The sequence below is a fragment of the Peromyscus maniculatus genome, chromosome 1 (genome assembly GCF_049852395.1).
Source record: "Peromyscus maniculatus bairdii isolate BWxNUB_F1_BW_parent chromosome 1, HU_Pman_BW_mat_3.1, whole genome shotgun sequence".
In the NCBI taxonomy this organism is placed as follows: domain Eukaryota; kingdom Metazoa; phylum Chordata; class Mammalia; order Rodentia; family Cricetidae; genus Peromyscus; species Peromyscus maniculatus.
This window is the reverse complement of record NC_134852.1, coordinates 75,929,575-75,953,966: the sequence shown is the minus strand read 5'-3', so window position 1 is coordinate 75,953,966 and position 24,392 is coordinate 75,929,575. Positions and strand designations below refer to the sequence as shown.

The window sequence follows — 24,392 nt, the reverse complement described above, 5'->3', positions numbered from 1 at the left end:
CTGTACAAAAAATGTGCACATTTTTTTATTAGTCCCAAATTACAAATCACCCAGGTACTCCTCAACTGGTGATGGTTAAACCAACTGTGGTACATCTATGTGGTGGAATACTACTCATCAATACAAAGGAATGGACTGTTACTGTATTCAACAGCCATGGTGTATTGTAAGACAGTTGTGAACTTTTCACAGAGCACAATTTCTCAGAGCTGAATGAAGATGGGGGGAAAAAGAAACAATTGCAAAAGGTGACATGCTCTGTGATTCTATTCATGTGACATTCTTGAAACAAGTGTTGAGGAGCAAGATAGTGGTCGACCGAAGGTATTTGGAGTGGAAAGCAGGAGGAGGGTGGAGGGAGGATTGTTTTTAACAAGCAGTATGGGAGACTCATGGTGATGGGGCCTTCTGTTTCTTGACTGTACTGTCAGTGTCTTGGCTGGGATGTGAACTAAGCTGTGGTTTTCCAAGATGCTACCAGTGGGTGCACATGAGAGCTCAGCATTATTTCTGAAAACTACATGTGAATCTACAATTCCCTAAATATAAAAAAATGTCATTTAAAAATGACATTTTATTAAACACTCATCAGTGTCAAGCTACACTTTGTGATTGATAAAAATTATCCACCTTCTAACGTGAACATCCCAATATTTTCTTAGCTATTTTACTGACTACCTAATAATTACCAAAATTATGAAAGACATATTTTAGTATTAAGAACAGTTTGAGCAGCATAGTAAAAAAAATAAACAAATATTTGTATTTTAAAGGCTAATTTTTAGCATGAATAAAATACAACCACACATGAAACCAGCCTTCTGTGAAGCAGGTGGTAGCTACCCATGCCATCCTGGACCCGGGCTTACTGTGCACCCTGGATTCTGCATCTGGGTGGCCAGGAGGAACTGACCCTTTCCCTGCCTTCTGTCTTTCAGGATCTCCTCTTCAGCGTGTGTGCCCTCAATGTCCTCTCCACCATCGTGTGCGCCTTGGCCACAGCCATGTGCTGCATGCAAATGGTCTCTGCTGATGTCCTGCAGATGGTGAGTGACCCCACTCCTGCCCAGGCCTCCCTGCTCTAACCAGCTGGAGTCCAGTGTATATGTGTTCTCTACTTCTGGTAAGAGAACCACGGGTTCCATCAGTCCAAACTGTACTTGGAGATCCTTGGAGTCACCCCGTGATGCACTCTGAAGAGGGGGACTCTGTAATATTTGCTCATGTCGCCTTACTTCAGACCTTCCGATGTCAGCAGAGTTCCATGTTTATGGTGGAGTCACCCCGCCCCACCCCAGAGCACCTAGAATGTGTCCCTGAGTCCGCCCAAGTTCTGCTGTGCTAGACACCCCCTGGAACCTTTAGAGCAAGGCCTGTCCTTATTCTTCAGAATTCTCTGTAACAGAAGAAGTTTGGAGCTGTTAGAAGATGATTTCTCAAATTGAAAAACTGCTGTTCTTTGCTTTTGAATGTTGCTAATTAACCCTGAGGTCATGGTTCAGTGGCCCTCATCTGGTGCCATGGTCAGGGTCTTTAAAAAAAAAAGACCTTCTGCTCCCATGGGAGTGGTAAGGCCAGAGCAGGGGTCATGTTCTTATTAATAGACACACACTTCATAAGTCATGATGGCTCTTCGTTGTCTCAGCATGAGTGGACCACAGCCTAGGGTTCGATACGTTATTGCGGAACTCACAATAAAAAGAAATCAGTATTGGTTTTTGGTGCTGAGGGTAGGAGCCATTCTGTGCCCATTTCTCTCTTCCTCCTTCCCATTTGCTATCTCTGTCTGCTTTTGTCTTCTCTTACTGTAACAGATCAGCCAAGACGACATCATTTACAAAGAAAGTAGGGTTACTTAGCATCCTGTTCTGGAGAGTGGGGAGCCCAAGACCACACAACTGCACGTGGTTGGCCTCTGGTGTAAACCTCATGGCAAGTGGCAGAAGGGCAGTGGGGGCGTGTGGGAGACAGAACACAAGGGCTCACCTTGTTTTGTTTTTTAACAGCCCTGCCTCCCAGAGGCAGCTAGCCCTGCTCATTAGAGGGAAGACTCATTCCCTCTAGATAGCGTTAATCCATTCAGGAGGGGTTGACCCTTGTTATCCAAGCGCGTCCCACCAGCCCCACCTCCCAACGCCACCATTTTGGTCTGGGACAATCCCTATTCAAGCTGTCTGTGTCCTTCAGCCTCAAGGCCACTGTGCCCTCCACCCAATGTTTTATGCATTTCATGAAAGAAAAGACAAGTTATCCCTATAGTGGGCTTTTCTTTCAAATCTTCCTCCTCACCCACCTCTTAGCAGTGCGTCCGTTAATCAAGATATAAGGCCAGAGAGCATCGTTCCCGATATGTTAAAACTCCGCTGGTCCTAATTGTACGTGGCGCGCAGCCTGGTGCTCACAGCATACATCCACGCAGCTGTCATAGCGAGCTGACCTTTCTGAGGGGTCGCGGTGTTCTGAGAGGTGTCTAATTAAGCAGTTATTCAGCAAGATGAACTTTTGGCCTCATTCATCGAGGCCTCATGTTGGTAATTTTCTCCAGCATGCTGTATAAAGGAAAGGTTAAATATAAATACCAGAAGGTTCTACCCATCTCGGTAGATTTTGCTATTGATCTGTAAATATCACACCAATTCGACCAAACCAACAGAAGTGAAGGCTGTTAGATGATAGCAGTTTGTATCCCTGTACTTTTAAACACGAAAATGAAAATTGTCAACTAAATAAGAATAAGGTTTATTCTAGCTGTGTGAGCAATTAGAATTAAGCCAAAGTACATTGTCCTTTTTGGCGGCCACGTAGACCAGAAATAGGCCTGGGGTCATGCGTCAAGCATGTCTGCATCTGAGCCCCACTGCTTCTGCCTCTGTGGTGCCTTGGAGCACATCACTGAACCTGCTTGTCCAGTAGTTCCCTCACCTATGAAAGCGGCCCCACAGGACAACCTGCGGATCTCTGTTGATTTTTATTTGATGTTTTTATTTGTTTGCAGTGCTGGAGATAGAGCCTTGTGCAGGCTAGGAAACAGCTCTACCACTTTGCTCTGCCCCAACTTTATCTCCACTTTTCCATGTGGTAGGAGTAGCAGCCAATTACTGGAATCACAGCAATGACCTCACAGCTGTGACATCATAGTAATGACCTCACAGCTGTGACATCATAGTAATGACCTCACAGCTGTGACGACATCACACAGCACTGACTACAAGTGCAGTACTGCTTTGCTGTACTTCACTAACTGTGGTGTGCTGTGAGCAAGCAAATTCTTACAGGCATTATCAAGGCTGTGTCTTAGTGTTCTGTTACAACGAAGTACCCTAGGGTAGACTCCTATAAAGAGGTTATGCAGGTAATGGCTTAGAAGGCCAAAGGGGCAAAACGGCACGGTGCCTGCACTCGTGAAGACGTCCTCACCTGTGTCACAGCGGGGTGGCTGGCATCACACTAGGCAAAGATATATAGAAGAGACCAGGCTTGCTCTTCACAACAAGTTCTCTGAACTGAAAGCATGCCATTACTTCCTTCCGAAGGCCTTGCCTCCAGTCACCTAACTTCACCCCCACCCCACTCCCTTCCCAGGAGGCCTCACCTGTGAAAGGTTCCACACCACCTCCCAGAAGCACCATGCTGAGGACCAAGCCTCCAACACAGGGACAGTGGAGGACTAAACACATCCAAGCCACAAGAAGGTGCTATCAGAAACCTCCAGGCTTAGAACTAGGAATAATTGAGTTTCCTGCTGGTGAAGCCTTCTCTTTATGTGGCCACATGCTACAGCACAGGCAAGGTTCTGGTCTCCTGGTCAAAGTGAGCTGTGTATGCCCCCCCCCCATCTTGGAGGAGGCAGAAGGAAGAACTGTTTATAGCCATGGTGCCTGAGAGACCAGCTCGTGAACCTGTGGGCACGTCACGTCTTCCTTCTTTTGCACTGAAGGTCGTGAAGTATTTGAGCCTTTCCATCCTGCAAGACTGCTGAGAGGATGGATCATGTGATATATAGAAATGGGTGTTTTAGAAACAGGGTGGCCATCTGGAGTGTGGCTGGCCCAGGCTGGCTGTGGTGGCTACACCTGGAAGAAGTAGGCTGGCCCAGCGGGGTTGTGGACTCATCCAGTCAGATGGAAATGGGGTGTTTAGGGAGATAGATACCTTGAAATCTCTTTCCAGGCTTCCTACTTCATTTCATTCAGTTATTTAATTAAAGGAATAATATGTGATCATTGGACGAAGCTGTATTACACAGCAGTACATAAAGAAAAGTTAATGACCTTCCTCACCTGCCCGTGGGAGAGACAAAAGCCACAGCTTTGCAGCGAGTCCTTCCGTTCCTCCACTATATCTAAGTGCTTATACAAATGCATATGAATAATTGTCTTTCCTCCCGGCCCCCTTCCCCCAGCCTAGTGGCTGTGAGGTGGTATTCCATTGTAGTTTAGATTTGCATTTTTCCAGTGATTAATGATGTTGGTTCTCTTTCTGTGTGTTTAATGGCCACTTATAGATCTTCTGTGGAGGAACGGACTTGAAGTTGTCCATGTTTAAAATTGGAATTGTCTCTTATTGCTGAGTCATAGAGTTCTTTGTGTGCTCTGGATCCAGGTCTCTCCTCAGATGTACGGTGTGCAGATGTTTCCTCCTGTTCCGCTGATTACCTTTCCACTTACTGGTATCTTTCAGCCACAACTTTAGTTTCAGTGAGGCCTAATGTGTCTCTTTTTCCCATTCCTACTTTTGCTTTGGGTGTCCTGTCTCCCAAGGAAATGAAATTATTCCTTCTGAGAGTTTTGCAGTCTTAGTTGATGTTGAGGAACATCCCTCATAGGTTGTCATGCACATCGTGGGGGAGGGCCGGTTTTGTGTGGCTCCTGGCACCATGTGTTGAAACGCAAATGTTAACCCACTGAGTTGGCTCAGTGTCGCTGGCAGTTGCCAGTGGACCAGAGATGTATGGGTTTATCTGGGGGCTCCCAGTTCCATTTCATCAGTCTTTATGTCCACCTTCATAGCAATTCCACAGAGCCCATGGTTACCATGTTATAGTCACTTCTAAAATGGGTGTGAGAATCCTCCAGCTTCGTTTATTCTCATGCTGGTTGTGAAAATTCTGTACCCTTGTAGTTCCCTGTGAATTTCAGAATCAGTTTGTCAGTGTCTGAAAAATAATCACACCGGGATTGTATTAAATCTGTGCGGCAGTTCCACCGTGTGCCACTCACCATGACCTCCGTGTTATCTCCCTTGTGTTGACATCCCAGTTCTGGCTGGATTCCCATTTGTTGGGCTCAGTTGTGGCTCATGTGACTTGCCAATCATTCTTCTGGTATTTTCACTTGAGATTCTCAAAGTGAGAAGTATTATTGAAGTGTGTGTGTTTGTGTTTGTGTGACTGTATATGAGTGTCCCTGTGTGGGTGTCTGTGTGTATGTATGTGTGTGTGTGTGTGTGTGTGTGTGTGTGTATCTGTATCTGTGTGTGTAATCTGTCTATTGTCTCTGTGTGTGTGTGTGTGTGTATATTTGTATCTGTGTGTATAATCTGTCTATTGTATCTGTGTGTGTGTCTGTGTCTGTGTGTCTGTCTGTGTGTCTGTGTTTGTTTGACTGTATATGAGTGTCTCTGTGTGGGTGTCTGTGTGTCTGTGTGTGTGTATCTGTATCTCTGTGTGTAATCTGTCTATTGTCTCTGTGTGTGTGTCTGTCTGTCTGTGTGTCTGTGTCTGTGTGTCTGTGTCTGTCTGTCTGTGTGCCTGTGTCTGTGTGTCTGTGTTTGTGTGACTGTATATGAGTGTCTCTGTGTGGGTGTCTGTGTGTCTGTGTGTGTGTGTATCTGTATCTGTGTGTGTAATCTGTCTATTGTCTCTGTGTGTCTGTCTGTCTGTGTGTCTGCGTCTGTGTGTCTGTGTGGTACTGGAGACTGAACCTCCGGTCTTGTACAAGTTTGGCAAGTGTCATACCACAGCCACAGCTCCTCTAGGAAATACTAACTCATGACAAGGTTGCTATTGGGGAGCAGCCTGCATGAGCATGTGTGCAGCCTCCCATTGGCCCATTCCTCCTAACCAACACTCAAGGCTGCTTTCAGAGAGAACTGTGGGGCACTCCTGACACAGGGGCCCAGCTCCTGCTGCCATCCTTACACACCTTCCTGAGCAACTCTCCACACAGGGGTGCTGGGCTGAGGGGGTAAAATCTGGTCCCAGCACCATACTCTGGACCCTTGTCAGTTCTGGTTTCCATTGCTGCGACAAAACGCCATGACCAAAAAGCTGGGGAGGAAAGGGTTTATTTGGCCTCCACAATGTAGTCTGTCCTTGAAGAAAGCCAGAACAGGAACTCAGACAGGGTAGGGACCTGGAGGCAGGAGCTGATGCAGAGGCCATGGAAGGGTGCTGCTTACTGGCTTGCTCCCCATGGCTTGCTCAGCCTGCTTTCTTATAGAACCCAGGACCACCAGCCCAGAATGGCACCATCCATTATGGGCTGGGCCCTCCCCCATCCATCACTAATTAAGAAAATGTCCCACAGGCTTGCCTGCAGCCTGATCTTCTGGACGCATTTTCTCAGTTAAGGAGCCCTCCTCTCAGATGACTTGAGCTTGTGTCAAAGTGACATAAAACTGTCCAGCACAGCCCTGTCTAGGTTCTCTTACCTGACATCAAAGGAGAAGGTCTTCCTGTACTGCCCCAGAGCAGCCATGCAGTGAGGGGTGGGCAGATGTTCCTGGGGTCTAATAAGTACTTCAGGCCTGCACTGTGAGCCCAACATGTCACACACACTTCCTTATAGTTCAATATGGGCCCTTTGAACAAGAGTATCTAGGGATCCACATACTTCATAGGACATTGCTCTGAAGGCGAAGAAAGCCCATGAGCTCCAGAATATTCTGTGGGGGCAACTGTGAACACTGGATGCCACTTAAAGATACCAAGGGAAACACTTGAATAAAACAGATGCTCTCTGCCTGGATTTCTGCTTCTAAAGTATTGACCAATACTTGTTTCTCTCTCTAGCCTCGGGCCCTCCTGCCAGAGGTGACCTGTTCCACGGAAATGCCTGGGCCATGGCTTCATCTATAGGTGTAAAATGACCCATACTGCATGGGCTCCAAGCTTTCACATAGCCCACCAGTGAAGTGGGAGGGGAGAGACAGGCACTAAGACTCACGTGTACGCAGTGAAACACAACAGCTTTATTAGCACACACAGCCCTCCAATCAGTGTGGGAAGAGGGCATCTACAAGGCACTCATGAAGCAGATGAGATCTAAATGGGCCTCGAAAGACTGGAGGGACAGCAGAGGCTGGAGCTTCGGGGGAGCCTCCAGGCTCTAAAGTGGGTGACCAGTGAACGAAGTGTGTCAGAAGAGGAAAACACCAGGGATCTGGTCACTCCTTAATTCCGGGGATAGGCAGGGGCCAGTGAGGATGTTGGAGCTGGGTGGCCGGGAGCACCCAGGGGTGGCAGGGATAGGGTGGGCTCCTTCAGACAGGGGTGGGGCAGGCAGTTGGAGAATCTCTGCACTAGCAGGGGTGAGTCCAGGGTTCCGAATGTGGTCAAATGCAGCGAAATCAGTGTGCTCTGGGCTGATGGTTACATCTGAACGAGGGACCCATGGGGTTAAAATGGCCACCGCCAGACTACCCAACACACATTCCCTGCCTCTCCGGCTAGTCTGACTCACTGCTGTTTCTTTAATTGTCGGAAATTAGAGGGGAAGCGATGGCTGTGGGTAGGTTGGATGTGCGCTGTTGTCCTCTGCCTCAGAAGCTGCTAATCCCTGTGCTTGCTGCTCAAGAGCTAGGCAGTGACCCATCCATGGGCATCGTTCTGCCATACCGCAGTTCTCACTTTACTCTGGAGTGTCAGCAGATAAAACCCCAGCCATGACTTCTACTGTGGCTCATATGTAACTGTCACATCACCTCTTCAGACGAGTCCCGAATTGTGTCATGGACTGACACATTCACTCATTTGCTCGGGGGCCCCCTCGGTTGACTGTAGGAGGCACTAGGCAGCTCCGTAGTTGGCTCCTGGATACAGGCGACTCAAGGTCATGACCCCCTCACCCAGGAGCTCAGCAGCACTATTGGGACTTTAGAATTCTAAGCACCCACATCTTCCTTACAATTTGAGTGCATCCCTATTGGGGCTAATTAGCTGCAGTTGGAACTAGCATCATGAATGCATGAGATGGCAAGTGTTCCTCCTGTCGTCAGGACTGCGGAAAGCCCAGCCCTTCTAACATGCGGCAGCAGTAACTGGGTGCTGCTACGATTCCGTTTATTGGCACAGCTCAGAGGAGAAGGTGCTTTGCCTCCTCAGTGTCATTTCTAGTGTGTTTTTAAATGCAGCTCATTTTCCTGCTTTCCTCGCCATTTCCCCGCACTGCCCCCTTAGCCTCAGAGGCATCCTCAGCTCTTCACAGCTTTGCTGGCCACTGTCCTCTCCTAGTAGTGCCCCAATGTTCTCATCCTCTGCTCACAGGTTTCACTAAGGAGAGCCCCCTTGGGACGTGCAGATGGGTGTGCTCTTTGCACAGGCCTCATAACTGTGAGCATGCAGCTGGAAGACGTGCAGGATACTCAAGGTCATGACCCGCCCCAGGAGTTTCCCACAGTCACTCAAGGAGCCAGAATGCCGAAGGAAAGATAGGGATAGCCTCTGTTCCTGTGGGGGGGGGGAGGGGCAGGGATGGTAGTGAGCCTGGCTTCAGGCAAATCCAACCCCGAGGCTCCCAGACTCTAGCTGTCCAAGCCTGCCCTCCATCCTGTTTCCCTGCAGAAGATTGGGCCCAGAGACAAGAGAGCTAGTGACTAGGACAGAGGCCTTCATTTGAGCCTCCTGACACTTCTGCGTGGATCCGTGACACGGGAAGGCATTGCATGATATAATCCTGGTAGCACCAGGAAGGAAGAACCTGAGACTAATAGGTCAGTAAGGTGCAAAGTCACGTGGGCCTCAGTGGTCGTTCAGTGTCGGGAGACCAGATTTCTGACTGATAATCTGATGTCCATTAACCTCTTCATAGTCTCTTCCAGACTGCAGAAGGTAGACTGTGTGAGCTGAGCCAAGTTTTAGGGGCTCCATGTTGTAGGCTTTGGGAAGCTACCCAGGGTCAAGTAACGGCACCTCTCAGCCCCCCTTACTTTCAGGTATTCCTGGAAGAAGCCCCCTTTCCCATAGCAGACAGAACGTAAGGTCTCAGGTGCACACTGCTATTGTATGAGTGGTAGACTCTGGGAGGATGTGTGAGCGGCTCAGCCAGTCTCCACATACATGCACATGCTGGTGTTTCCATGTAGTTTAGACAGCCCAGGGAAGACAGAACCCTGCAGGACAGAAGAGATGACTCAGCCCATTTTCTGCCCTCTCCAGGAGATGTAAAATTATGCTTTATACCTAACCATGGAGGTGTAGACGTGAGGCCCCAGAGCACGGAGCCTAAGTGGGGAGGATGTGGGCTGGCAGACAGGCCCTCCAGTCACGGACATTCTGCCTGGTCTTGAAGGAGGTCTGGCAGGTTGCCAGGTGAGAAGGAGCTAAGTTGCCAGGAAGAGGAAACAAGGCACGCATAGTGTGGAAGGTGGCTGAGCAGACCTTGCTCGGAGCAGGGGGTGGTTGGCCCTGGTTGGAAGGAAGCTGGAACTGGATGGGATTCAGTGTACAGAGGTCTGGATGGTAAAAGATTTTCCGACAGCATGAGCTCATCTGGGCTGGTTTAAAAATAGCTCCTGCACAAGATGGAGACTGCATTCCAGGAGCAGAGGCCAGGCAGCTTGCTCCTTCGCTGCTGCTCTCTGTTGGCTGCTTCTGCGGGGAGCAGGAGAGCAAGGGCACCACAGCAGAGAGGTATCCATCCCATCCACTCAGCGGAGCATGCGCTGTGCCCCACTTAGGAAAGAATAGGGGGGTAAAACACGGGCAGCCTGACAGTGTATCCGTTACTTTTCTGTTGCTGTGATTAGAACACCATGCAACTTATAGAAGAAAGCAACCGTCGCCAGGAAAGACAAAGTCATGCTCTGAGTGGATGAACTGTCTTTAGCTTTGGTCAGGCCCCTGGTGTTGGGCGCTTTTGCATTTCATGCATGTTGCTTGAGTATTCTATCGATTCTTCTCATTTCTGATAGAGACTAATTTAAAAGAGTTCCTTATTAGACCCCAGGAACATCTGCCCACCCCTCACTGCCTGGCTCTTGAGCAGCAAGCACAGGGATTAGCAGCTTCTGAGGCAGAGGACGACAGCGCACATCCAACCTACCCACAGCCGTCGCTTCCCCTCTAATTTCCGACAATTAAAGAAACAGCAGTGAGTCAGACTAGCTGGAGAGGCGGGGAATGTGTGTTGGGTAGTCTGGCGGTGGCCATTTTAACCCCATGGGTCCCTCGTTCAGATGTAACCATCAGCCCAGAGCACACTGATTTCCCTGCATTTGACCACATTCGGAACCCTGGACTCACCCCTGCTAGTGAGAAATTCTCCAACTGCCTGCCCCACCCCTGTCTGAAGGAGCCCACCCTATCCCTGGCACCCCTGGGTGCTCCCAGCCACCCAGCTCCAACATCCTACTGGCCCCTGCCTATCCCCAGAATTAAGGAGTGACCAGATCCCTGGTGTTTTCCTCTTCTGACACACTTCGTTCACTGGTCACCCGCTTTAGAGCCTGGAGGCTCCCCCGAAGCTCCAGCCTCTGCTGTCCCTCCAGTCTTTCGAGGCCCATTTAGATCTCATCTGCTTCGTGAGTGCCTTGTAGATCCCCTCTTCCCACACTGATTGGAGGGCTGTGTTTGCTAATGAAGCTGTTGTGTTTCACTGTGTACACGGGAGTCTTAGTGTCTGTCTCTCCCCTCCCACTTCACTGGCGGGCTATGTGAAAGCTTGGAGCCCATGCAGTATGGGTCATTTTACACCTATAGATGAAGCCATGGCCCAGGCATTTCCGTGGAACAGGTCATCTCTGGCAGGAGTGCCCGAGGCTAGAGAGACAAACAAGTATTGGTCAATACTTTAGAAGCAGAAATCCAGGCAGAGAGCATCTGTTTTGTTCAAGTGTTTCCCTTGGTATTTTTAAGTGGCATCCAGTGTTCAGAGTTGCCTCTACAGAATATTCTGGAGCTCATGGGCTTTCTTCGCCTTCAGAGCAATGTCCTATGAAGTATGTGGATCCCTAGATACTCGTGTCCAAAGGGCCCCTACTGAACTATAAGGAAGTGTGTGTGACATGTTGGGCTCACAGTGCAGGCCTGAAGTACTTTGCAGGACTCTGAGAAGGGACTTCTGTATAGGGCATGTGCCAAGTATACTTTGTGACAGGAACTTGCTGAGTGAGCATGCTCAAAGTCTAGCCTTTTCTCCTAAAGTGCCATTTGGAAGCATGAATGGCAAGTGTCCTTTTGACCGCAGTGTGTAGGCATTAGAGTCACAGGAGTGAAGACTCCCAGGAAAAATCTGTATTTAAGACTTCCCAGGCACACACAAGAAATAAAACTCAAAGGCCTCCTGCCTAGCAGAGGAAGCAGAGAGGAGGGAGGGCCTCTCGGGGCTCCCCTTTGTAAAGTGTGTGTTTAGCAGTCATGGCTTGGCAGGTTCAACTAGGCGTTTTACCGTGGTAAGTAATGTGTTTGCAATTAGCTCCGTTAGCCGCCAGCCACGCAAGGTCTGGATAACGCTGCTTCCCTGTGCTTTCCAGTTCTTCCCCCAGAGGTCCCACTCTGCCAGTGCCGCCTGCCTGACTCCGCACGGCACCATTCTCCACCAGACCCTGGACTTCGACGAGTTCATCGCCCCCCTCCCGCCTCCACCCTACTACCCTCCAGAATACACCTGTACACCCACAGCGGAGGCCCACAGGTCAGTCCTCCTCCCCGTGTCCTGTGTCCCGTGGTGCGTGAGAAGCCACAGACAGGAAGCATCTCTGGGAGGAGGAAGTGGTGATGGCGGGGGAGAAAGAGGTACAGAGGGGAACAGAAGAAAAGCCAGGGCAGCAGCATGCACCTCACAGGGTCAGGAAGTGACGAAATGAGATAGGACCTAGCGATACAGTTCTTTCTTTTATTTTTGTTCTTTGGGGTTTGGGTGGCCGTGATGAGTCAATTGTGTTCCATTTTTATTTTTATTTTTTGTTGTTGTTGACAGGGCCTCATTGTACAGCCCAGGGTGGCTTTGAACTCTCCATGTAGCCCCAAATGGCTTCATACTTATGATGCTCCTGTCTCGGTGTCTCAAGTACTGGAATTACAGGAGAGCGCCACAAGGCCTGACGGAATAGCAGATTTCTGTCGAGGTCATTGCAGTGTTACCTAAATAGCACTGTAGGCTGGGGCTGGGGTCAGCAGCCTGCAGTGTAAGCCAGGCTCTGTGGTGTGCTCACAGTGCCAAGTTGCCCCTGAGTGACGGTCGTCACCGAGCGCGGAACATTAATTAGAAATTCCATCAGCTTTCTCATTGATTTAATTATAGTAGACAGAGCTTGAGTGTTCAATGAAATACGAGCATCTCTCAGAAGAAAGACAGAAGTTAAACGTGCTCAGGGAGTCAGGCTTTTATTTTTCAACGGGACGAGTGTTAGTCAACACTCAGAGGGAAATGTCAGACCCTGGCCTGGGCCCTCAGGGGCTGACCATGTTCTGTTTTCTAGGGGCCTCCACCTGGACTTCGCTCCCTCTCCCTTCAGCACTCTGTACGACGTTGCCATCAACAGCCCTGGCATGCTGTACCCTGCTGAGCTGCCCCCACCGTATGAGGCCGTGGTGGGTCAGACTCCCGCCAGCCAGGTGAGACTCGGGCCCTGACAAGACCAGCTCTTATGTATACCCTACTTCCTGGCCTGCCCTCAGAAAGCTCCCAGACAGGTGTTGACTGTGTCACAGACCCCAGCGACTGCCCTGTGATGAAGCCTCTGCATGTCCTGGGCAATGTGTGACCTTTACAGAAACTGCAGCCTGGGCACATCACGATGTGAACTTGCCCTTGGGATACTGGACCTAATTCCTGCAGCCAGACCCAGCCTAACTCAGATGTGTCTGTGTTCCATGCTGCCCAGTGTGTCTGGGGGGAATAGAAGGAACTGGGACAGCTTCTAACCTGTGACCCCAGCAGGGGCTGCTGAGCTTGTGGACTAAGGACTCGGGACCAAGACCTGTCTTAGCCATTGCTGTTGACATGATCTGACGGAGCTGTAAGAGGCCAGGCGGCCCCAGACCAGGGATGTGCCTCTGCTGCCAGCTACTTGGGACCTTCTCTGAGTGGTGTGTGCCAGGGGCGCCTATTGATCCATGGTTCCCAACCATTAACAGGCATTTCGAGTGTGTCTGTAAAGCCTTGGTTCCTTCTTCTGAAAAATGATGAGGGGAAAAAAAACCCCGACACATTAGTATCAAGCTCATAGGATGAAAGGAAATGGTGCTCTCCAATGTAAGCCTGGGAACATGGTAAATCCTGAATTCAGGAGACGTCTCTGGGCATATTTTGCTAGTGTTTTTTTTTTTTTTTTTTTTTTTTTTTTTTTATCGTGGCCATTATTGTTGTTGTCTTTGTTGAGTGTGAAATCTCTAATCAGGCAGAGAGGTGAGGTCATGGGACCAGGGAGGTCTTAAGTGGAAGCCATATGGAATGAGCCAGAGGTGGGGACACCGTAGTCAGGTAGCACAAGTCACAGAGCTGGATAATACCACAACATGGAGGGTCTGCAGGACATGCCAGGTATGTCCACACTCTGTTTCTTAGTCCCTGTTGCCTGACCCCTGGATGACAGCCCTGGCGCAAGGCTTAGACTTTTTGACATCCCCTCAAGCTCTGATCCTGCACCTTGGACATCACGACGACCCGAAGGGGTGGAGGAGAGTCAGCATTACTGGTGTTTACCTCAGCCACTGACAGGATATGGATCCCATGCAGAAGCTCTGTTTTTGGAGTACCGCTTGGCCACTGTACCGGCTCAGCCTCATAAGCCTCAGAGATAAGCACAGCCGTAAGGGTGGGTCACTTTCTGGAGGCTGAGTCAGGGCACAAGGAAAGGCAGCAGGGCACATGCGTGCTGTGATCCATGGGAAGGAAGCATGGACAGTGCTGTTCAGACCGTTGGCATCAAAGGGAAAAGAAACATTTAGCCCAGGGATTCTCCCTCAGTATTGGGCCAGCCTGGTGAATCCCGCCTGCCCCGACATAACCAGAGAATCCTTGAGTAATGCCTTTGTGCCCACCCCAATCCTGAAATGCCCTGCATGACTCAGTGGCTGCAGGTGGCACCTCCCAACCCAGGATCTTGGCCTCTTTTGTGTACATGATAGAAGTCACGGTGTAGGAACTGCCTGAGAGGAAAGGGTGATTAGAGACTAGGTTACGGTGAGATCCTGTAATCTCTCAGCTTGGACAGCCATTTGCCTGGACTTTCCAAGCAGAGCAGGAACCTCCGACTTAGCAATGAGGTTTATCTTTCTGTTTATGATTAAAAAAAATAGTGAAGATATTGATTGTGATGACCAGCCTTAGCTCTCAAAGGTTCCTAGCTTGTACTGGGGTATTCAGGGAGGATCTGAGAGCTCAGATTTAGTGATGTGAAGAAGTGTACCTGATTAGAGATTTCACACTCAACAAAGACAACAACAATAATGGCCATGATAAAAATGCTACCAAAATATGCCCAGAGACGTCTCCTGAATTCGGTATTTACCATGTTCTCAGGCTTACATTAAATAGCACCATTTCCTTTCATCCTATGAGCTTGATACTAATGCGGCATCAATGTGGTACCCAGTGGGTATCCAAGTCCCACAAAACCTTGTCAATCAAATCCCAGTGTTGGGTCCACTCCCAGGAGTTCCAAGTCAGTGGTTGGTTGGGGAAGGAGGGAGGATGTGTGAGGAGTTTGCATTCCTAACAGCTCCCCACTCCTGTGGTTCCTGGGGCTCACTTTGAGAACTGGAGCAGATCGCTGTGGCAAGGTTTGTAATGCAGAGATGATAACATGATGGATCTTATAGGCAAATGTGGTACCAGGGCCTAGAAGGGTGGGAGGAAATATCACCAAACCCACATGACAAGACCAAGAAGAGAGTGCATTGGGCCCAGAGCAAGGCCCTCCATGGATGGCAGACAGCAGGAAGTCAAGAGGTGATGGGGGAATGCAAATGGGCAGCTCCATTCTGGGAAGCAGGGGCCTGGGAGCCATGTCTGCAGTAGTATGTCATTTCATTGGTGCCTTGGGTGGGAGGCTCTGCCATTTCCTACTCCTAGGCAAGGCTGCTAAAATTCCAGTTTCCTGCTGGGGAGCTACTTCTTGGCTTCCCTTTGTGAGGTGGTACTCATTTTCATAAGAGAGGGCAGGGTGGATGGATCATGATTCCATGGGCCCTTCCCTGTGGACAGTGTCAGGCCTGGGGCATTGCCCTGTCAGACAGAGCCTTTACTTCCCAGCAAGACCCTCTTTCCAGAAGCCTCACGCTGGCTTTGCAAGGCCCTTGAGTGCAGATGTGGGCTGTGGCTGCAGACTTTGAGTGTGACATTTAGTACCCACCCCACATTGCACACTAGACGGGTATTGATTCATGTTTCATCACCAATTTTCTCTTTCCCCAAAGAGCACAATATATTTCAGGTTAATGTATGGTTCTGAGATCAATATGACACTGTTCTTCCAAGGCGCTGGAAAATTCTCCCTTCCATGATTTTTCTCAGAGAACCGGGGTAAAGAGGGCTAAAGGTCAAAGCTGTGTCATGTTAGTTTATGTTAGCTCAGAAACCTGCCACCCGCAGGGACTGGCACAAACTCAATCTGCTATGGAGCAGGCCAGGTATGTGTGTCACATGTCCCGTGGCCCCTCTCCAGGCCACCTGTACAGCAGAGACACATCTGGTGATTAAGGACGTGCAGCTCCCGGGGCCAATTTTCTTTGATGCTCAGGTGTCAGGGCACTTTTCAATTCCACAGACATCTCTGGGAGTCCGGAAGTGAGTGAAACCTATTACCATCCACAGAGGGAAGGCTGCGCCCGCCACCTGCCCCCTCCTCCAGGGTGGTCCATCTCCCTTGACCAGACGTCAAGGAGCTGCCCCCTTCACAGCGTGAGCATTTTCCCTGGGTGAGGGGGTGGTTAATTGCTTGCCCCTGCACAACAAAGGGTGTAAGAAATTGCCTATCAGCTGTGGTTAGAGCAGAGCAGACCAGAGAGGGGGACATGAGTGAAGTGGGGACACACAGGAAGTAAGGGAGTAAGAAATGGCAGCTGGGGGGAAGATTGTTTTTCCTGACACACCGTCGGTCTATGTTGTCCAGGCTGGCCGTGAACTCTTAGCCTCAATGGAGCTTTCGTCTCCAGTCTCCAGAATAACTGAGATGCCAGGCGTGCCCCCGAGAGGATGTTTTTAGTCCTTTAACTGAGGATGCTCATTCAGACCTCTTCCCTTCCTTGATCAGTGCATACTCCCTTCTGGTGTAGGTATGGATGTCATTCTGTCCCACAGCTCCAGGCTGTGCCCACAGCTCCAGGCTGTGCCCCACAGCTCCAGGATGTGCCCCACAGCTCCAGGCTGTGCCCACAGCTCCAGGCTGTGCTCCACAGCTCCAGGCTGTGCTCCACAGCTCCAGGATGTGCTCCACAGCTCCAGGCTGTGCTCCACAGCTCCAGGCTGTGCTCCACAGCTCCAGGCTGTGCTCACAGATCCAGGCTGTGCTCCACAGCTCCAGGCTGTGCTCACAGATCCAGGCTGTGCTCCAGAGCTCCTGGCTGTGCTCCACAGCTCCAGGATGTGCTCCACAGCTCCAGGCTGTGCTCCACAGCTCCAGGCTGTGCCACACAGCTCCAGGCTGTGCCCCACAGCAAGATCACAGAGGTGAATCTCTAGCCATGGCAGCAAAGCTACTGAGATTTTTCTCACTTGACGTTCCTGCCTAGACACAAACTTACATTCCAGGGACCACTGGCGGCCGGGCTTCATAGCCACGGGATATAAAACCATGAGTCTACTGCCTGGTGGAGTTAACGACCCATGTGATGACAACACGGGACAGCTCCCCTCCCCTGGGACCTTAGGGAGAGAATTGTACCTGGCCATCTGGGTGGGGCTGTGGCATGTGGGAAACAAGGAAGGTGGTCCAGGTGGAGAGTGCAGCGTGCCGAGGTGAGGGGGTGGGGCAAAGTCTGCTGTAGTGCTCCAGGTACAGGTTTTCTGACCTTACATGTCTAACTGTGGAAGTGCCTTTGATAAATCCAGTGTCTAGGTTGACCTGACTGGGAAGTACTTGACCGGGTATGGCTAGGAAGGGAAGTCTAATACGATATTAGAAGTTACAAGAAGGGAGATGGGCAGGTGTGGTATCACAGCTGTGAGTCTTATAAATTATATGTTTAAAGGAAATGACCCCTACATTTTAAAACTGGGGAGTGGAGTATTTCGAAGATGACTTTGAGTATATGAAACCCTCATTGACAGCTGGTAATTACCCCCAAACAGTGGCTTCTCATGAATCTGGTACTAGATGGTTGACCTCATCCAGGAGTGAGAAACCCATCACAGAAATGGGGCAGAATTCCCGTGCAGGGTTCCCCACAGAGCCCGTCTGCCTGAATTCCAGTTGATCCTTCAGCTCCAATGGCTGGTCCAAGTAGCATCTCAGAGCTAGCAAGTCCCAGGTTCAGGCCCTTCCCTCGTTTGCTTCTCTGCTGCTCTGATAAAACATCATGACCAGGACAGCTTCTAGAAGGATCCAGGACAGCTTCTAGAAGGACTGCTTTATTTGGCATACAGTCCCAGAGGGACAGGAGTCCATCATGGCAGGGGAACAGCAGGCATGGCAGCTGAAGTGGCAAGCAGAGAGCTCACCTACTGAACTGCAAGCACAAATCAGAGAGAGAGAGAGAGAGAGAGAGAGAGAGAGAGAGAGAGAGAGAGAGAGAGAGAGAGAGGGAGAGGGAGAGGGAGAGGGAGAGGGAGAGGGAGAGAGGGAGAGGGAGAAAGGGAGAGGGAGAGGTGGGGGGAAAGACAGAGATAGAAACAGAGATAGAGAGAGAGAGAGAGAGAGAGAGAGAGAGAGAGAGAGAGAGAGAGAGAGAGAGAACAGAAAGACCTGGAACTAGCATGGTGTTTACTCTCCAAAGTCCACCTCCAGTGACGTATTTCCTCCAGCAAAGCCACACCTCTTAAACTCCCCCAAACAGTGCCACCAACTGGGGACCAAGTGTTCATATGCCTGACAGACATTTCTCACATGGCTTGGGGTGTCCCAGGGCAAGTTACATAGGAAGCTTGTCTCTCACGCTCTTCATCCTGCCAGGATCCCTGTTTATGAACCTTAGTGGCTGAACTCGAATCTCAATTTAGAGTCCACGCCACACTTGCCCATCCCCTTGACTGCCTCTGTAGCGCTACTGAACCAAATGGCCATTTCCCCCACAGCTTTGTGCAGTGAGGTGGCCTCTGCCATCAGATTCAAATTAAACCCCTCACACTCTACTCAGAAGTGATAGATGCGCTCCCAGGAGCCATCTCTTTTCCAAACCACATTTCCTGGTGCTCAAATATGGGAGCCAGAGGGAAGTGAGCGATACCCTGCAGAATATGAAGCAAATCCAATTTCCTCTTGACCTTGTCCCTTTGTGGATTCTATTTCTCTTATTTTATTTCTGTTTCTTTATTGCCAAAGCTTTCTTTTTCAGGCTGCATGTGCTCTCTCTCTCTCTCTCTCTCTCTCTCTCTCTCTCTCTCTCTCTCTCTCTCTCTCTCTCTCTGTGTGTGTGTGTGTGTGTGTGTGTGTGTGTGTGTGTGTGTGTATGGGGTTAGATATTGGGGAGAGGGTTCTGGAACAACATAGCCCTCTAGGCAGTTTCTTTTTTGTTATTTAGTGGAAGATTCTTGGCAGACATTTTCAAAATTGGTTATGGGTGCAGTGATTAGAGTAGGGGGAAAGGTGTGTGGAGATGCGATGGTGGCATGAATTCTCTCTCCCTCAGTTCCCTCCCCAGCGTCCTGGTGGGCTTAGGAGGGAGAATAGCATGTGTGCGATTGCTCCAAAGCATATCCGTGGATGGAAGGCAGCATGGAGGCTGCTCTCCTCCCTGGCGTTCTCTTCATTTCCAGCTCCCCTCCGCCCCCCACTTCCCCCCCACCCCAACAGGGAGCATCTCACACCCTCCGTGTTGGTACCACAGCTGGAGGCACCCGCCCTAACTCCATTACAGTTTGCCGAGCAGAGACGAGGACTAGCAGCTCGCTGATTGAAGTGGCGGGCGACATGGGAGGCAGGAATGTAATTACCTGGGCTGGAATCGGACCGAGCCACAGGGGCTTGCCTCACCTTCCCCAGTCTCCTCTCGAGCTCATTACTTGGCAGTGTGTCCCCAAAGCAATTCTGAGATAACACAAGGAGTCAGATATTGTTTCCTGAGCTGGCAAAGGGGTAGGTGGCAATGTGGCGGATGGGCAGGGTGTGGGGGATGGGCAGGGTATGCCATGTTTCAAGCCTGTGCCAGATGCCTGAAGCACAGTTGGAAGAGTCGTGCCTGTCAGGGAGGAAGCTGCAGCACACACAACCCAGGTGAGATGGGGCTCAGCCTCCTGTGTCCTGTTTCCTGAGGCCTCTCCGGATCAGTCACTCCATGTACTGGCCGGTTGTGTGTGTCAACTTGACACAAGCTAGAGTCATCAGAGAAGAAGGAGCCTCAGTTAAGGAAATGCCTCCATGAGATTCAGCTGAAAGGCATTTTCTCAATTAGTGATCAATGGGGGAGGGCCCAGGCCCTTGTGGGTGGGGCCATCCCTGGGCTGGTGGTCCTGGGTTCTATAAGAAAGCAGGCTGAGCAAGCCATGGAGAGCAAGCCAGTAAGCAGCAACCCTCCCCCCCCATGGCCTCCGAATCAGCTCCTGCCTCCAGGATCCTGCCCTGTTTGAGTTCCTGTCCTGACCTCCTTTATCGATGGACAGTGATGTGGAAGTATAAGCCAGTTAAACCCTTTCTTCCCTAATTTGCTTTTTGGTCATGGTGTTTCATCACAGCAATAGAAACCCTAACTAAGACAGTCCAAGAGGAGAGTGGCAGAATCTCCCTGACCTGAGCTTGAAGAGAACTCTCCAAGTCCACATTCCACCAAGTCAGGGTGGTTCTGAATGATATGCCATTGCTGTCACACTGTGGGCTGGCATGCAGACTGGCACCCCACCCAGCGTGCACCTGGACCCTGACCCAAAGCTCAGGCAAGAGAGTAGTAGCCTAGGGGCTCCCTCACTCTGTCTGCAAGGGAACAAAAGCAAGTCAAGGACAGGGAGTTCACTTGGGATGCAGCCATTTATCCAAGTGCTCATGCCACACCCTAGCCACGATGGAGGGAAGCAAGTCGGGTCTCATGACCATTTGTCCCATGGTTTATTCTTCCTGGAACCACAAGGAAAGAGTGAGAGAAGGCAGTTGGGGGTTGGGACTGTCCTAAGTCCCACCAGAACAATGGAGGATGGCCTTTTGTCTTACAGTTACTATTGCTGTGACGAAACACCATGACCAAAAGCAAGTTGGGGAGGAAAGGGTTTTATTTGGCTTATACTTCCATATCGATATCGCTGTTCATCATCAAAGGAAGTCAGAACAGCAACTCAAGCAGGGCAGGCACCTGATGCAGAGGCCATGGAGGAGCGCTGCTTACTGGCTTGCTGCCCTGGCTTGCTCAGCCTGCTTTCTTACAGAACTCAGGACCACCAGCTCAGGGGTGGCACCACCCACAATGGGCTCGGCCCTCCCTCATCAATCACTACTTAAGAAAATGCCTTACAGGCTTGCCAACAACCCTATCTTATGGAGGCATTTTCTCAATCGAGTTTCCCTCTTCTCAGATGACTCTAGCCTGTGTCAAGTTGACATAAAATTATCCAGCCCACCTATCTATAGTGCCCTAGTGGAAGGTGAGTAGACTCGGTGTATGCCAGCCCCCTGGAAGGTACTCTGAGTGCAGAAGGCCAGAGAAATGGGCTTCAGTCTTATGACTTGAACTCTGGAGTTTCACACATACCCCACCTCATAAACTTAAGTGAGAAGAGAGGAATGTATGTGTATGTCTCCATTCCTTCTCTCCAGATGAGCCTTAAAGCCAACCTGCACTGTTGTTCCCCAGAGTATTTGTCCCAGGATGTCCCCCACATGCTGTTCGCCCGGAACCTATACATGTCTTCCTCTGTACTTTAAGCCTAACAGGATGCATCCATGTAAACTCAGCATAGGGGCATGGAGATTCCTATTTCACCCTTTGGAACTTTTTAGGAAGTTTTGCCCCGATAATTTGGAATCTTTGTTGATTGAATCGAAGGAATTTGTGGGCTCAGAGGACTGGCTGTGTTCCTGGAGGCTGCCCGGGTGTTCTGAGCAAGGGTGACGCTTTATGTTTCTTCCTGTAGGTTCCAAGTGTCGATCACCAGGTGGCTGACTCCAGTTCCGGGGACCCAAACACTGCTGCTGACTTCAGCACACCAGGTAACCGGACCTCTCTGTTTGAAGCACTGCTTGTGTGTTTTCCAAGGATGTCTTTCTTCTCCTGTTTCCTTGCCCTGCATCACCTGCCTCCTGCTCCTTCCTCTCTACCTGTAGCATGGCGCTTCGGCCACAGCATTCTTCCCTAACCTAGGACCAGTAAGTTGTGTCCCCAGGAGAGTTCACACTTCCTCTGGGATGTTTTGTTGACCCTGTCCTCAAGGTCCTTTCTCCTTCACTTGAGTATGTGAATTTGAAGAAAAAGTACCTTCAGCTTGAGATTCACTCTTTTAGGAACAAAGAGGAATGTTTAGATAGTCCCTGGCTCTCAATGATCTGACTCAGGCTTTTTTTTTTTTTTTCTTAAGGTGGTAGAAAAGTAATGTGCTATTCGGTAGAAACTGTTCAGCTCTGGGATTTTATATTTTCAGTAAACGGTAAACACACACTTCTATAAAAGGGACTTTGCATTAGGCAGCTGTGCATATCCGTAGGCTGCTGTGTGTGTTCTAAGCATGTTCACAGCAGGTGAGGCTGAACTGTGATGCTCAGGAGGTTTAGTACATGTGTTTCCACTTAGAAAGGTCTCAACCTGATGAGGTTCCAGGACGTGACTGCAGTATTCACTCATGCACATCTGTCCCAGGCTACTGTGACTGTACTCCTCCCTCAGCAGGAGGCAAGCTGGACTAAGAGGCTTCCAAGGACAAGCCTGGGCAGAGGATAAACCAGAAGTCATGAACTTGACAGCTCTGAGAGGCAAATGTGAAAGACCAGATTCCTGAACACACTGGAACCTCCCTGGCACTGACCTGGGGTGCAGGAGAGGTATTAGACGAGCAGATGTACCTCAGCATCAAAGCAATGAGAAGACAGGGGTTCCGAGAATCTCTTTCTTGGGGACTCCCATCTAGACTCATAGGGACAGCTTATTTGGAGAGCAAAGTCATATAACTCATGGCATCCCATGACTAACCACAATTAATTCTTGCTTCCAACAAAGAGTTGATATCTAAGAGGAGCAAGAAGAAGCCAACCTTTAGAGAGGGCCCCTCTGTGTTGCAAGGAACCCCAAGTCTCTGCAGACATGGGATTCAGAAGTGATCATGTCCCTCCCTAGGCTACTCCAAGGGGCCATCAGAAGTTCCCCTGGAGTCTGGTGGAGTGGTTAGAAAGCGATATCACACCGCTTTGCTGCATTCCTGGGTTGGGCCCCACAGCTCCCAACCATGAGATGCCTACACATTACAAGTTCCTGGAAATCATGATTGAAAGGGTTCACAAGGTATCTGGGACCTTCTCTGGCTATTACATAAGAGTGGGTGAAATTGGACAGAGGAATCTGGGTACGCCTTGCCCAGGACCTGATCAGTGAGCTCTGGAGCTGGCCCTAAGACCAAAGGGTACTTCCAGCACCCAGTCTTCTGGAAATGATGCCAAGTACAAGGGACTCCGGATTGTACTAGTTAATACCTTAGAGGCCTGCGGGCCAGCAGACTTATCTGTTTAAAAGATACCTCTGCTGTACCACAATGAGGTTGGGTTAAGGACTCTTTTCTGTTTTGTTTTGTTTTTTTCTTCTATGTTCAGTTGTTCCAGCCCATTTTTCCTCTTGCACTTTAATAATAAAAAAATATATGTTAGAAAAAGGTAAAGCTATAACTCACTCATAGAGAACTTGCCTGCCATATGTGAGGCCATGGGTTCAATTCCCAATACTGGAAAAAAAATAAACAATTCAGTTGGACATAATTATGTGGCTCTGTCTCTAGGCCCTCTATTCTGTCCCCTTAATCTGTGTGCTGCTCTCCCAGTGCCATGCTATCCATGACAGTAGCCCTTGAGTGGGCTGAAAAATCTGGAAGAGTATCATTCCCACATCATTCATTAATGCACAATGGTTGAGTCCTAGGGCCAGTGATTTTCCATATGCGTTTCAGAATGAGTCATCTCTATCTTCATAAGCCATTGCTGGGATTCTGTAAGAACCACATCAAACCCATAGAACAACATGGAGAGACTCTGCTCATCTACAACTACACATTCCAGTCCATGGATTCAGTCCCCTTCCCTGGACCACTCTGGTTTCCTTCAACTGGACTCGATAATGTTTAGCCCCTAGATGCTACTGTCCATGCTTTGTTAGGTGCACACTCATCCTTGATATCTATGGGGGGCAGGTTTCAGGACCCTTATCAGATGCCAAAACCCAAAGATATAAGGCATTTGAGTCCCTTACATAAGATGACAAAATATGTAACTCATGCATGTCCTCCAGTATACTTTAAAATAAGTCACCTCTAGAGTATGAGTCAATGTTTTGGTTTGGTTTGGTTTTTCAAGATAGGTTCTCTCTTGCTCTGTATAGCTAGAGAAGTAGTTGAGGGTCCTACATTTTGCAGGCAACAGGCAGTTGACTGAGACACTGGGCAGTATCCTGAGCACAGGAAAACTTAGAGCCTGCCCCAACAGTGACATACTTCCTCCAACAAGGCCATACCCACTCTAACAAGCCACACTTCAAAATAGTGCAACCCCTATCAGATTATGGGGGTCAATTACATCCAAACTACCACATTCCTCTCCCTGGCCACCATAAGCTTGTAACAAATATCATAATGCAAAATTCCTTTAGTCCAACTTCAAAAGTCCCCATAGTCTATCATAGTCTCAACAATGTTTTAAAGTCCAAAGTTCAAAGTCTCTTCTGAGATTTATGCACTCTCTTAACTGATATCACCTGTAAAAATAAAAATCAAAAAGCAGACTACATACTTCTAACATATAATGTCACAGGATATACATTACCATTCCAAAATGCAGGAAAGGAAGCATCATGAGGAAATACTGGACCAAAGCAAGACCAAAAACCAGCTGTGTGAACTCCAAACTCTGAATCTCCATGTCAGATGTCAAAATGCTCCAGATCTCCAACTCCTTTC

At 49.5% G+C, this 24,392-nt stretch overlaps 1 protein-coding gene across 1 annotated transcript in view; it reads left to right on the top strand.

Annotated features, from left to right (window-relative positions):
- Entrep2 (endosomal transmembrane epsin interactor 2) overlaps nucleotides 1-24,392 on the top strand; it is a 421,062-nt gene that overhangs the window by 383,901 nt on the left and 12,769 nt on the right. Inside the window, exons 5-8 of the mRNA XM_042277565.2 lie at nucleotides 939-1,046; nucleotides 11,692-11,852; nucleotides 12,640-12,775; nucleotides 21,378-21,453. Coding sequence (XP_042133499.2) covers nucleotides 939-1,046; nucleotides 11,692-11,852; nucleotides 12,640-12,775; nucleotides 21,378-21,453 — 481 coding nt within the window. The remainder of the gene's footprint in view (nucleotides 1-938; nucleotides 1,047-11,691; nucleotides 11,853-12,639; nucleotides 12,776-21,377; nucleotides 21,454-24,392) is intronic.